This window comes from Sparus aurata, chromosome 12, assembly GCF_900880675.1.
Source record: "Sparus aurata chromosome 12, fSpaAur1.1, whole genome shotgun sequence".
Taxonomy (NCBI): domain Eukaryota; kingdom Metazoa; phylum Chordata; class Actinopteri; order Spariformes; family Sparidae; genus Sparus; species Sparus aurata.
Window position 1 is genome coordinate 5393821 of NC_044198.1, and position 15144 is coordinate 5408964.

Below are 15144 nucleotides of genomic sequence, written 5' to 3' on the forward strand. Positions count from 1 at the left end.
CTACTGCTCTTGCCAAGATCCAACTCCAATTGCTCCAACCTAAAATTGTCTGTGAAAGCACCGCTGGTGGAGGGAAAGAACTACAGGTTTTTGGTGCCAGTTAGCTGGAAAAGCAAAGACGGAACTCTGGTCAAAATGATGATCTTAAAATAACATACTGGAATATTTTCAGTCGAAATTGTGAAACACAATATGTGCCTCAATATTTTTTTAAATTCCTCAAAAGCCCTTCATAAATTCAAGGACTGGGTGACAAAATCAGATATCATGGTATTTTTTCATCAAATACCTCAATTTCAATATTGCGCCAATACTGTAGGAATCAAAATATTGGTATTTAAATTAAAATACTGATTATTAAAATGAGAAGATTTTTAGACTAAATGAGTGAAGGCATGAACCGTAGAACAGAACATTTTACTGTAACGCAGCAAATACTAGGAAAGACAACACTTATATGGTCTATCACGATAATTTGATATTCCAAATCTAATACAATACATAGATTCATATCACAATATGATATCAATATATTGTCAGGTCCTCATATGTAATAATTTGATTTATTTGTCCATTTATTAACATTACAGCAATCGTGATGTTAGAAAACCCACTGGATGATCTCGGCCATCTATTCACAGATCATATATTTGGGGTTTATTGCTGGATGTGACCCAGGTTGGATCTCCCTGTACAAGTTAAAATAATGACTGTGACTCAGCTCAGCAGCTGCTGTGGGAGAAAAGCAGCAGAACGCCCAGACCTGACCTGACCCACCGTTTACTCTTTGATAAGTACAGACCAAAGAAAATGCCTGGGCAACTGACACTGTAACTATGGTTACCAAGCCTGCATCACCTCTGTGTGGGGTGAGTGTGTGGAAGTTGGCGTGTCAGAAAAAAAAAGCTGACGTCTAGCTGAGATGGAGCTTCGGATGGATGGGATTCAGACCTAGCAGAAGCATGCACACCCGTTTTTTTGCGACGGAATCAGAACTCACCACTCTCTTTTCCCTGAAGTCGATGCCGACTGTGGTGATGAACTTGGGGTTGAACTTGTTGTCTGTGTATCGGTACAGGAAGGTGGTCTTCCCCACGCCGGAGTCCCCCAGGGCAAGGAGCTTTATAAGGTAGTCATAATCCCCATCAGTCATAGTGATGACCGCAATAAACCTGTGGAAAATCACAGAGGGACACAAGTTAACATTCAGACACACAGGGAGAATCTCTTGGCTGAAGTTTCCATAGGCATCCTCTCTCTCTGTGTGTGTGTGTGTGTGTGTGTTTGTGTGTGTGTGTGTGTGTGGTAATAATAGCATATGACATGAATAAACCAAAAGGAAAGACTAAAAAAGAAAGAAGAGAAGGGAGGGTACACAAACATCCAATCCAAAAAAGGGCAGGTGTTGAGTCCAGAATGTCAAAACACGAAACAAAAAATAGCTCGTACCCTACAACGCTCCAACATCCACTATTTAATGCACCAAAGTATCAAAGTTGAGCGTAACACTGCTCCTCACTAGACTTTCGTGTTGTTATGCTACCCACTGTTGAGTTATTGGACCATGGTCAGAGGGTCGTCCTGACCAGAACATGACTTTCTGGGAAAATGTGTGTGGGAGCATTTATATAGCAGTGCATCACAGACAGTGAAAGAGCATGTGACTATATAGTGAACTGCGGAAAAAAAGGACAGCATGTTGTAAAACTTTTTTTTTGAATCCCAAATGACTGGTATTGTTTTTTTTTCAGGAGAAATTCAAACTGTTGTTAAAAAATAGATAAATGAATAAATATAATATGTAAAGATTGTGACACCCATAACTTTATGAAAATGTGGCCTTGAGTTGTAGACAGAGCAACATCGTCACAGTCTATCACACCACCAAGGCACAAACAGTTATTAAATAAGTCAAAGATGCTGGGCCTTGAACAAAAGATCTTTCAGCAAGATCAGAGAAGGCGAATTAGCAGCAGTGTGCTCTTATTTTGGTAACCCAAGTCCTCCTGAGCACTAGTTACTGTATCTCTAAAGGAAAGGAATGCAGTTTTCATGGGAAATTCTTGAATCCTGTGGTCAACCATCTAATGATTTGTAGTCTGGGGTCTGTTTGCCTCCTGGCTAAAAGCGGTGTATTTAGAGAGGGGATCATAAGACTCTTAATTCACTCAGCTGAGGGGAAGCACGTACAGTGTAACACTGTGCTTTATTACAGCGAGGACAGTGATTAAACCGAGAGCTCTGATCTCCTCACAATATCCTCCTTCTCTGTACCTGGCGGTGAGAATCGGAGTGAAGCCAGACTGAAGCAAAGATGACAGTATATCTAAGGAGCACTCACTGCTCATCATATCGTAATTAGGTTTCTGTAAACTACAGCTTTTTCCTGTCATCTTCAATAGAAAGGGCAGCTGTGGAACGTTACATTAATTTTTTATTCACTTTTTACTTCATTTTCTTTCTCCTACATACAACCAGAAACAATTCCATGTTTTGAAAAATCATTAATCAAGTTTTCAGTGGCCTTTAACAAACACCGTTTCCCATGAGCCCTACCATCACAAGTTCAACTTCGGCAGGTTTGCCTTAGGACAAGTTGAGTAATTGACTACAGCAAGACAGAGATAACATCAAGAGAGAGGACTGAGACCAGACCGTGTGGACATTTTATCAGCAGGTATCACAGCTTAAAAGTTGGGAGGATGACATTAAAATAAAGCATTTTCATGGAAGAACCCAAGTTTCAAGGATGCTGGTGCCCTAGTAAATCTTCAGGGGAGCTGTAGTTTTTTTTTTTTGTATGCTATAAAACTGTTGTTTGATTTTGTTTAACTTCTAACAGGAGGTGCTTGCACAGATGCTCCTTCCAAGTCCGTCCAAAATGTTGAATAAGAAATAAGAGCTGCGGTGCTGGCATCCTAGTCATAAGCATGTTACACTAACATACTGAACTTGAATTGTAAAAATAAATGCATGGATGGAGGCATGGTAAGTGTTGCAACAGCTCAATTTTTGTTTCATCTGACCACAGAACTTTCCTCCAGAAGGTCTTATCTTTGTCCATGTGATCAGCAGCAAACTTTAGACGAGCCTTAAGGTGTCGCTTCTGGAGCAAGGGCTTCCTTCTTGCATGGTAGCCTCTCAGTCCATGGTGATGCAAAACACGCTTGACTGTGGACACTGACACCTGTGTTCCAGCAGCTTCCAATTCATTGCAGACCTGCTTTTTGGTGGTTCTCGGTTGACTCTTGATCATCCTGACCAATTTTCTCTCAGCAGCAGGTGATAGCTTGCGTTTTCTTCCTGATCGTGGGAGTGACATAACTGTGCCATGCACTTTATACTTACGAACAATTGTCTGCACAGTTGCTCTTGGTACCTTAAGCTGCTTTGAAATGGCTCTAAGTGACTTTCCTGACTTGTTCAAGTCAATGATTGTTTTTTTCAGATCTCTGCTGAGTTCCTTTGACTTTCCCATTTTCGCGTTTGTAACCGAGCCTAATGACTGCATCACATGAGCCCTATTTAAATGGGCTCAGAGAAGTCAACAGGTGTCGTCAATCATAATCACTCACATGAAGTTAAGGGCCATGCCATGAAGCTAATTTGATTTGATTGTAACTTTTCTAAATCACCAAAATTGATGATGTATGTTGGTGTATGTATACTTTTGACCCAGCAGATTTGGTCACATTTTCAGTAGACCCATAATAAATTCATGAAAGAACCAAACTTCATGAATGTTTTTTGTGACAAACAAGTATGTGCTCCAATCACTCTATCACAAAAAAAATAAGAGTTGTAGAAATTAGAAATGCTACATCGTGTTGGTGTTTTTTAACATACAATTCAGGTGGGAATGGAAGCTAAAACCAAAAAAATGGGAGTGACTTATAGCTTATATAAGTCTTATATAAAAAAAGCACATGCCAGTGAACAAAGTTTGTCCGCTTTGCGTCTTATTGGAACGTTATAACTGCACACTAACACAAGGCGAACCTTTCATATCAATAATTCCTTTAAATGTATTGCCACACAATGATAACACAACTTTGGAAACTACAGCAAACATCTTCTTTATGTTTATGATACACTAATAACCTGTGAAAACTGTGGTTTTCTGTGTAAGAAAAACACATCTGAAACAGCATGACTGGCTTTAGAAATGGTCCAGAGTAATGCTCAGTAAAACAACAGTCTTTTAATAAGACCTATAAAAGAGTCTTTATAACTCAGTCGTGTTTCTTTTATTTATGGGGACACTTTGGTACCACATGACAGAAAACTGATATTTGTTATTTTTTCTCTCTTCTCTCGCTCTCACACGTCTACCATCCATCAGTCCCGGCATTGATGAAGCCCTCTGGGCGTACGAGGCTGGGGGTGAGACAAGGGAGAGGAGCTTATTGATCTGTCGTCATTGGTGTAAAACCAGGAATGTATGTAATGGGTCAGTCGGTCATGATTCCCTGAGGCCAAAACAGTTACCGGCAGCTCAGTCAGCTGACAACAGAGAACAGCACAACTCACAGTCACCATGACAACGAACATAATAGCACAAAATACGATAAAGCAGGCATTTATTTTAAAAGGTGCATGCATTTCTTGGTAGTGTTATAAATGGAAAATTGTTTTAAAATGACAAAGTTTGAGTGTGAATGAGTATGAATTGAAAATAAATAAATAAAACAGGGTTTATATATTACTAATGTCATTATTATTGACAGAAAAAAAAGTATTCAATCAACATTGCCCACGTCAAGTCCATTCACCAATTCCTTCATATATGAAGTACCTAAGTGATCATTTGCAGTCATCATACTGCACACACTCCAGAATTATAGCGATCAGTTCACTAAAATCAGGGACACATTCATGTAGTATCGAACCTGCTCTGGCTATACCCCTGAACAAACATGGAAAACTGGCTATAACCGACGAAGTGGAGCAAAACATTTTGAATAATATTAGATCCAGTGCTAATGGTTATATATACTGCCCGGTGAAAAAGACAGTAAACTAATATTTCGTCTGACTGCCATTTGCTTTGATTACAGCATAAGCTTAAGCAAAGTCACAACATTTATATACGTCCAGAGTAGCAGACATTTTTTGCCAAGATCTTGATGATGGGAGAGTCAGGCCACAATGTCATGTCTTCTCCAGCACATCCCAAAGATTCTCGATAGGGTTCAGGTCTGGACCCTATGGTGGCTAATCCATGTGTGAAAATCGTGTCTCATGCTCCCTGGACCCCTCTTTCACAGTTTGAGCCTGATAAATCCTGGCATTGTCATCTTCGAATATGCCCGTGCCATCAGGGAAGACAAAATTCCATTGATGGAAAAACCTGGTCATTCACTATATTCAGGTAGTCAGCTGACCTCATTTTTGGAGCAGATAACATTGCTGAACCGAGACCTGACCAACTGAATCAACCCCAGATCATAGCACTGCCCCCACAGGCTTGCACTGTAGGCACTAGGCATGATGGATGCATCACTTCATCCACCTCTCGTCTTACCCTGATGCACCCATCACTCTGGTAAATCTGGACTCATCAGAACACATGACCGTTTTCCAATCGCTCCAGAGTCCAATCTTTATGCTCCCTAGCAAACTGAAGCCTTCCTTCAGATTAGTCTCACTGATAAATGTTTTTTTAAGGCTACACAGCTGTTCGGTCTCAATCCCTTGAGTTCTCTTCACATCGTGCCTGTATAATAATGTCTTACTTTCACAATTAGAAATCGATTTCACCAAACATTTAGGTGATCTCCGATCACAATCATTCAAGATTTTTTCCAACCACATTTCTTCCTCGAAGCTGATGGCTCACCACAATCCTACCAGGTTTTAATAATGCTTTGGACAGTTGGACCCAATTTTAGTAGTTTCACCAAGTTGTTTTTTTTGGGGTTTTTTTTTGTTTTTTTGCTTGATGCACACCAATAATTTGACCCTTTTGAAACAGTGTAACATCTTTTCCATGACCACAGGATATATCTTCAGACATGGTTGTTAAAGAAATGAGAAGATACTCACTGCATCAGTCAGGGTTAAATAACTTGTTTCTGGCTGAAATATACTAATCATTGCAATAATTATCCAATGGAAGGCTCTGAGCAATTTGCTTAGTTAAATCCAGGTGGTGACTTTTGTTTTTGGTCAGGCAGTGTATATACGTTTGGAGGGCTTGATGTATGAAGTGGCTAACTGAGATGTCTTCTGTCACTGACTGACTTTTTTATCTTTAAAAAAATTTGGTTTTACTGTTTGTTATTTACAATTCTAAAACAAATTTGTGCGAATGAACACTAAGCGAATTCCCACCTCATGTTATGGATGCAATATTCAGCCTATCCTCATCAATCATAAGGGTCTACTGTAAAAGCAGCTTCTTGCAAACCATATTTACCTTTCTTGATAGGTGGTGACCTCTAGTGTCCATAGTAATCATTACGGCAGTAAAGGAGGGAGTCAGGTAAAGTAGTATAAAGGGCGAGGAAGTACCTAAACCTGACTAAGTTGTTCAACTGAGCTCAAAACATGAGCTTATGATGAAGGTCACTGTTACGCTGCAATGGTTATGTATTTTGGGGAACAATGATATATGTCAATTTGGCAGTCACTGGCAATAAATCTATTCAGTCATTTAGTTATGAGGATGTGTTGCTGAATTTGATTGCCAGAAGGTTTTTCAGTTCTTTCCAGCTAGCTAACACTAGCTAATACTGGAATCGATCTAGTGACATATCTTCACTTACTACAACCACTTGTGTCAATGTACTACAAATACATCCAATAGGCCATATCCTCTTAGAGGAATATTTGTATGAATATAAATATCTACTGATTTAAGTTGTTTATGTATTAGGTACACTTAGCCAAAACAAATGCAATCTAATACAACAGCCCAGCAATGAATCCTTCTGTCGTAATGTGATAACATATTTATTATTTATTATTATTACGGCAGCTGCGGTTTGTGTGCGTTTGTGTTTCTTTTATTCAGCTCCCTCATTGATACAAATGTTTAGGATATATTCCATTGCTGTTCCATTAGACTGCATTATATCTGGCTAGGTGTACTTAATAAAATGGCAACCGGGTGCATACCTAATAAACCATCTCACTGTGTTGTGGGGGAAAGGTTTTCCCTGTTGTCTACTAAACCTTGTATCTCAATAACAAGCAAGAACGAAACCATAAAACACATAGAGACATTAAAAATGTATGAGCCATCAACCACAATAGGAGAGAGGGAGAAACAAATAAAACGAGAGGACAGAGGAGAGGACGGAGTCTGTAACAATCCAGTCCTGTTTCAGGGAGAGAAGAGGCAGCTTGAGAGTTGTACAAGGACACATCATCAGTGTCACTATCAGAATGTCAATCAGGAAGTTGTGTTTTGCTCTTCCCCCTCTGCTACCCTTCACATCTGTGAGATAAAAACATGTCACTGCCTTCAGTGAGACTGTCACAGTCTGTGGCTTCATTAACTAATAAGAGGCAGACCTTTGCTGTTCATTTCTCTTCTCTATTGTTCATAAAACATGACACATTACTACTGTGCCTCAAGATCTCAAGGTAGCACATGCAATTTAGTATTTGCACTTGTGGTTCTGTAACTTTTAGGTAAAGAATAAGTATGTTTATTATATCACAGATAGAGAGAATTAAACTAAAAGTATGTGAAACAGGATGTTCCTCCATATCTACATCTTTATGATGTCACTCACTGTCCTCGGAGATTCAGAACAAGTGACACGTCAAATTAAACTTCCTGTTCTGGTAAAACTGCTCATCTCAGCTCTCACGTGTTTCTCACGTGCAAGTACAAGCATGAGGACTGAGTTGCTATAGCCGTCTTGAAAATGTCCTCTTAAGAAAACAATGACATTAGTCATTTGATAAAATGCTACAACATGTCTGACTTTGACACTCAAAGCTGCTCTTCGAGTCAACCAATAGTCAACATTTGTTTTGTTGGACCATAACAACCATCTTTCTCTTACCTCATCAAATTAGTTTTGGTTTTTGGACCAAACTTTAAAGAGTTGGTCTATCATCACCATCATCATCACCGAGACCCTTCCTCCTATAAAGGAGGAGGTTGCCGTTTGTGTTCGGGTTAAAATTCCATTTTAACCATTGAGTCATGTCAAATTCAGGTCAATATTACTCTTTTTTTAACAATTAGCTTGAAACAGTAATTGGTCACGTTGAAAAGCAATGATCCACAACATACAATTTTGCATGCTAATGTTTGCTTCCTAGCATTTAACACAAAGAGCTGAGGCTGATGGGTATATTCTAGTCTGAACACTTGGAAAAAACAAGAGGCAGGCAGAGTGACACAGAGAGAGAACATTGTTAGACTACAACTTCAACCTACACTGTGGAAAATGGCTAGTTACCTTAATGGTAACCTGGTCGCAGCCACATCGTTCTCCAGTGCTGACACAGCCGAGCAAAAACTAGTTGCGTTAAGACATAACACCGTTTATGAAAGGCTACTTAGTCTTCTCTCGTACAGAAATATAATTGCATTTTCTTTGATCTTGTGAACCGTTTTGTCACTCTCCATTACAGGGTTTCAGGAACATAATGGATGCACAACATGGCCTGATAATGTAGAACACAGCCATATTGTGTGCTTTGTAATGCACTGCGCTTTTACAAATCAACAGGTTAAATCCTGCACTGAACGACTGCATAAATCATTTCACACTAGAGAAATCTACACCCCCATAGAGAAGCATAAATCCTCCTGTCAGACCCTGAGTGTAATTTCCACCGCTCATTGCCGCGCTGCTCTAAACACACACAGATTTATTACACACCGAGCGTTCAATCTGAACTGAGAAAGAAGAAGTGCACATTGCGTGGAGTCCAACAGCATGTCGGTAGCAATGATGCACAAATACGACTCCATTATGAGATGAGAATCCGAGCGTGCAGACCTCAGCAAGCTGGCTCCAATGCATAGCTGCTCAGATGATGCGAAAGACTAAATGTCCACTAACGTTTGTAATTTGATTTTGTCATGGCAGAGGTCCTGAGGATTGGTCCTAAACACCTTTTCAAAACCAATACAACCATTTCTTGGCCACCTCACTCCGAACATAAACCCCGCCTACGTGTTATCTCTGACTGAGGCTTGGTCCAACAGTCACGCTGAATATCTCCAAAATTAATTAATTTATATCATTCAGTGACACAGAGAGAGCCTTGCATGCTTTCATATCTTTGCACTGTGGTATTTGATTACTCATTTCCAAAGGGGAGCTCCCAGGATTTTACAGATGAAGGTCAGTTTGCTCATCGTGAGTAACAGCACTGACCAGAACAAACTGTTTTTCACGTATCACACACATTTTGGCATTGAATTGGAGTATTTCATCAAACTTTGTCTCTGTGAGACTGTCCTTATGAACCGATGTCGCCGCGGTAGTGCTGGAACACTACTGGAACACGATGATTGATGTTGATGCAGGAACATCTTCACAACTGGACAATCACGTTTTTGAAATGTAATGGCTTAAGAAAGCGGGCAAAAGATTGGAACAAAACGAACACAGGAGAATTGATCGTTTCTGACTCAGATTTGACGTAGCGGAAGGGTCTATTCTAACCCAAACCGTATTTTCCTAAACCTAACAGAGTATTTCTGGTGCCTAAAGGTTACCAACTGCTATAGTAAACTGGAAAAAAATAGTATAATAAGTACAAGACCCAGTCAGTATCAGTCATCAGTCCAGACTTTGAATATTGTTCCTCAGTTGCAATGATGGTCCTCTAGCAACATTAACTGAATCCAGGAGCAACACAGTGATATGAGATGAGACACTCTTGGGCAAAGCATTACTTTGAGTTAAACACTTTCATCACAAAGGCAATGCTAACATGCTGATGCTAACCGAGTATAATGCTCACCATGTTAATCAATTCCGCGAGTGAATAAATACAAGTACAATACTACTACGGTACTAAACTAGACTAATGGATGTAATCGAATACCTGCAAAACATTCCCAAAGTACTGGATGAATTAACTTGTTGGTGGCCTTAGAGTCAGGAGATCACCAAAGTTACATCGTTTAACAATTTGCTGCGCCAAATGTCTTGTCGATCCATGCTACAGGAACGAAGGGGAGAACCAACCGATCAACCATCTTTACTATCATGTAGCCACGCTGTTGAGGGTGATCAAGTTTTTAATGCACTGCATTCTCAGCTCTGGAACAGCCCTCCATCTAGCATCAGGTCTTCGAACACAGGCCTTTTAGATCTCATCATCACTTTCCTGACTTTGCCAATTTCTGTATTTATCCGTTTTATTTCTATCACTGCGAACTGACATCTTTACTATACAATCTTTTTAATCTGTGTTAGTATTGCTTGTCCTGTCAGTAATCTGACAGTGCCTCTTGCATAAAACGTACTTAAAAAGAAGCTACTATTATAATTATTAGGAATTAAAAATAGTTGGGCTTGATGAGAGGTTCTCACCTCTTAATAATTCAGGCTGGGAAAAAGAGCAGAGGCGGGACGGAGGAGCAATAAGGCCTGTTCATTCTGTGAAACTGTTTTTAACATACAGTCATTTTGTATTATTCTAGGGGGAGAAAGAGAGAAACGACAGTCTGTACCCTACTAGCCCTTGTTCCCCATTATTGAAAAGTTAAGGCTTTTATATGATGAAAGAAGAGGGTGTTGTATCTTTGGGGTTCATTAGATCTTTATACATAATGCAAATTTGATCCTTTAATTAAATCAATAAATAATTCATGGCAGTTTAATACATTTCCACCCAAATCTAAGTAAGATTTCCAAATTTGATTAATTATGATGGGACCAGATGGCTCTAAGCAACAACAACAACAAAAAAAAAACCAATTTCTGGTAGAGTTTACAGCTGCACAACATGTTAGTTTTCACATCTCAAATGACAGGAGACAAACATGTTTGAAGGGATGCCATCAAAATGCCACCAGTTAAAGGTTTTCACATAATCAGTAATCTGTCTCTTAGCTGAGTTCTTGAATCTAAAATACACTACTCTGGACAGAGAAACATCCCAGAAACTCAGGATGGATGGAAGATTTCCATTCCACTACTGAAAGCAGCAGGGAAGTGAGAGCAGCTTGGCCTTTGCTGTGTTAATTATTGATCGACAGCTACAGGATTCATCCGTCTCTTCCCAATGAAAATTCTCACTGCGGTTGTAAGGGAAGTAAAATAGTTTACCACTCAAATCACAAGGGCTGTGCATCATGTCTTTAAGTGTAATAACACTTATGACAGAGAAAACTATTTCAAAGGATTATATGAGGCATAATGACTAAAAGTGGGCATCTGAATGCAACTTCAGTCCTCATGGAGTTGTTTACATTTAAAGAGTTTTCATTGGAAAAAGTTTCTTAAACCTGTGACTGTAGCTGCGACATAACTATGTAAACCTAAGCATTTTTCAAGTTCTGAACAAGTTAAATTTGACGTTCGTGCTAAGCACACAGTATTGTACAGTTTACGTGAGCACTGTGGACAACTTTGAGCAAACACTCCATCAGGAATACAGCGCAAGACGGGCTAAAAAGAAAAGCTCTTGAAAAACACCCTCGCAATGTGACGCACTTCGATGCAAGGAAGAGACGTGAGTGAAAGTACAGAGACACCTGCGCTTCCTCACTCTAAGCTCCTGGCGGTGCATTTAAGGGATTAGATCCCCTCCACGATGGCGGAGGGGGTAGATTTCCAGGTCACAGGAGGAGAGAGGACGGAAGGGAGCATAATTTAGCATAATGAAAGGCGCCCACTGCCTTCTTCTGCGGCTGCTTCACGCCCACTCTGAGGTCTGTCTGTTGCCTGAGTGAAAAAGTTTCATGTGAAGCAGCAGCAGTGGGAAGCAACTCAGATATGGAGAGCAAATCACGAGGAGGGAAAGCTTCCATCAATGAGACAAAATGAGAAAACAGTAATAAGTACATGCATTAATCATTTTCCTATAAGTTCTCTGTGCAATTTGAAGCCCACACGGGAGTGGTGGATTCCACCGCTTACGCTTAGAAATACTGGAAAAAGAAATGTTTGCTATCTGCGAATACAAGGAATGTCCGTTGTTGAAAAAAACGAGGTTTAAAATAATGAAAATCTGAAAATTTGCAAGGAACAGTGTCCACATAACATCAGTAGAAAAGCACTGGCAGTGCACTTGGGGAGTGCAGCTTTGAAGCGCTTGTGTGGTGAGAGAAAAATACGCTGCATGTTGGCTTTGATTGACATGAGCTAATGCTATGGTAACAGAGGGTTGAGTGCACGGCTGACAACAAGCTCACAACAAGGTGAAACAAACACTCACCAGGACAATGGACAATCTGCTTTCCACTCTCTTTTAGGATAGTCTCTGTCCGATAAAGCTCAGGACAGACAGATAACCCCAAAACGAGCTTACGCTTCATTTGGTTACCAGGGTGACACATGCCAAGTGTTTGAACAAAAATCTTGCCTGAATAAAAAAGTATAAAATAGGGGGGGGGGGGGGGGAATGGCATAAATAAGAAACTATCTAAACAAAGAATGAGACAAGATTGCAAATTTCACCCATCTACTGCGCATATATAATATTGGTGAAGCGAGATGTCTGCACAGAGCCCAGAGGATACTAAAGGTGACACCAACCCAAGCAACACACTGTTCACCCTGCTGTGTGGTGTGTATTCTTTAGAGAAGTACAACAGAAATGTCATCATACAACTTTGTGTTGCATAATGACAACTTACCTAACCTAGAATCTTGAAGCCAGCTGTCAGTGCTCAACGGATGCACAAGGATATATTACCTTCAGTAACATTAGAGCATTATCCATATTTATTTCTCAAAGATCCTCCAAAACTGTCGTTTCCCAATAGTCTGTTATATATAAAGGTCAGCAGACGATTGTCACAGAAATTTGTTTGGCAGCTGTGGCCTCTGAATCATCTTAAACAGATCAGTTTTTTTCGGCTCTTCTGCAGACTCTGCCGAGGGCCTTTGTTGTTAAACCAATCTATTCTCCAGAGACAACGATCAATAACCGCTAACATGGATGAAGATTGACCCTTGATTATCCAATTTGTCCAGAGGTCCTCCGGGTTTGCCCCTCAGATTGGCCAAAACCCATTTAGCATTTCAGACCCACTTAGCAAAAACAGTGATGCACATCTGAGACGACAACGCAGAGCGATCAATGGAGTGAATCTACGCAGCAGCTGGTTGGCCCGCAGTGTACAGCTGCTCTCCACAACAATTGCAATTACTACCATTACCTCCTTCTATTCTTATAGCTACATGACAGTTAAGCTTTATCAACACCACACTGCATTCTGTCCAGTGTGTTACACCGGTTTTAAGCCTGCCCACAATCACAAGTCGACCGTCTTCTGGAGCCGGATCTGACAAAATACGACACTCTCGACTCAGGTGGATTTATTTATTTATCCATCTGTGAGACTCACCAGGGCTTCCTCTATCCTTCCCTAATCCCACAGCATGAGCTGGGCTAACATCTTTACAGACAGCACACACAGCTGGATCTGAAAGGTCAGCATGGATATAGGAATACTGGGTGGCAGAGGAGGAGGGATGAGGCTATCAAGGCAAAGGAACGGGCCAGTGCTGCAGGTCCAGAGATAGCACAAATGGTGCCAGGATTGGTAGCTTGAATCAGAAGTGGATGTGGATATTTTTTAAAAATAACGGCAGGTTATATTTGAATCATTTATTAACTCACACACCAATCAGCCATCAAGTGAGGAGTGTTAAATTACTTGCCTGTCTTTCAATCCGACCAACACCTGGGTCCAAGCCAAAACCAGCATCCTGATTGATTTTTGGTCTCCAGGAGATGAAACCTAATGACGTGATCAAATGATCCCTCGAATCCATTTGGCTAGGCTTCAAGCTATGCACTTGTGGTGAAACCACAGCGGTTCGGAACAATATGCATCCTTCCTGAGGAACCACTGGCAGTTATGGGAGTGATTTAGATACGACAACCACGTAGAGAAGCCACTGTTCCTTCCAAGACAGCTATGGCCTCCTAAAGAGGTTAGTGTGGATGCTGCTAAAGCATCAGTTATATCAGAACTGAAGAGCAGATTTCATTTAATGAAGAGCAAAGAATGCAGCTGAAGGCTTTTTGCAATGGAAAAAGATGTTTTCGGTCTTCTCTCGACTGACTTTGGCAAGATTTTTATTTACCAGTTGGCTCTGCTGTGGTACGCTCTTCTACTGTTGATCCGATCGGTTAAAGCTGGCCTGTGAAAGATGGTGATAGACAAATGGTTCGTCCTATCACCTGCCAAGTATATCTTAAAAGTGCCTGCCTTTTCCCAAAGGGATTTCCATGGAAGACTTCCAAGATGGTTCAACTTGGACAGTGGTAGTGTCTGATGATTGGTCCGTCTTTTCATCCACCCAACACTTGAGTCCAAAGCATCCATTCCCAAACTGTCCAGATTGATTTGGTTTCTTGTGACTTTTCTTCGTCTCCAGAGAATCAATCCTAATGATTTAAAGAACCCCTGACCTTTCATCTAGCACCATCACCAGTCCAAGACTGCAGCCATGCTAGCAACAAACTGTACATAGGCACAGCAGTGGTTTGAGCTAAATGCCAAACAAAAAAGTGTCTTACTCGTGTTTTATTTTTTAAAAAATCTCATCTCTAAACAGCTACACACACTGTCCGGCGACTGAACAGATTGTGTTTATAGCACTGCAGTAAAAACCTGTGACATTTCCATCCAAACCAATATGTTCTGTGTTCTCTGCCTGTGTTGCTTTAACACAGAAGTGACCCATCTCGTAACATATTCCAGTTCAGCAAACAGTCTTCACAGTGTGGTACTTACACTACAGGACGTGATGGTGTCCAAATTCCAAATGCAAAGCTCTTCTGTCCCAATAGATATTAAAACCCTTTTAAATGGAGGTCCTTAATTCTTCTAAATCCAGCCTCATGAAGTCTGATCAAAAAGTCAAAGCAGACCAGCTAACACTAACACACTGCTGATGTGTTGAGACACCACTGAGCATTGTGCTGTGACCTGAAGGTCTCATGATTCCAATAACTGCTTTTTAGTTTAACCCACTTACATTT

At 40.5% G+C, this 15144-nt stretch overlaps 1 protein-coding gene across 2 annotated transcripts in view; it reads right to left on the minus strand.

The window, feature by feature from the left end:
* rab27b (RAB27B, member RAS oncogene family) overlaps positions 1-15144 on the minus strand; it is a 65111-nt gene that overhangs the window by 11596 nt on the left and 38371 nt on the right. For both annotated transcript variants that reach the window (XM_030436053.1, XM_030436054.1), the window contains exon 2: positions 1001-1172. In XM_030436053.1, coding sequence (XP_030291913.1) covers positions 1001-1153 — 153 coding nt within the window. In that variant the 5' untranslated portion in view covers positions 1154-1172. The remainder of the gene's footprint in view (positions 1-1000; positions 1173-15144) is intronic.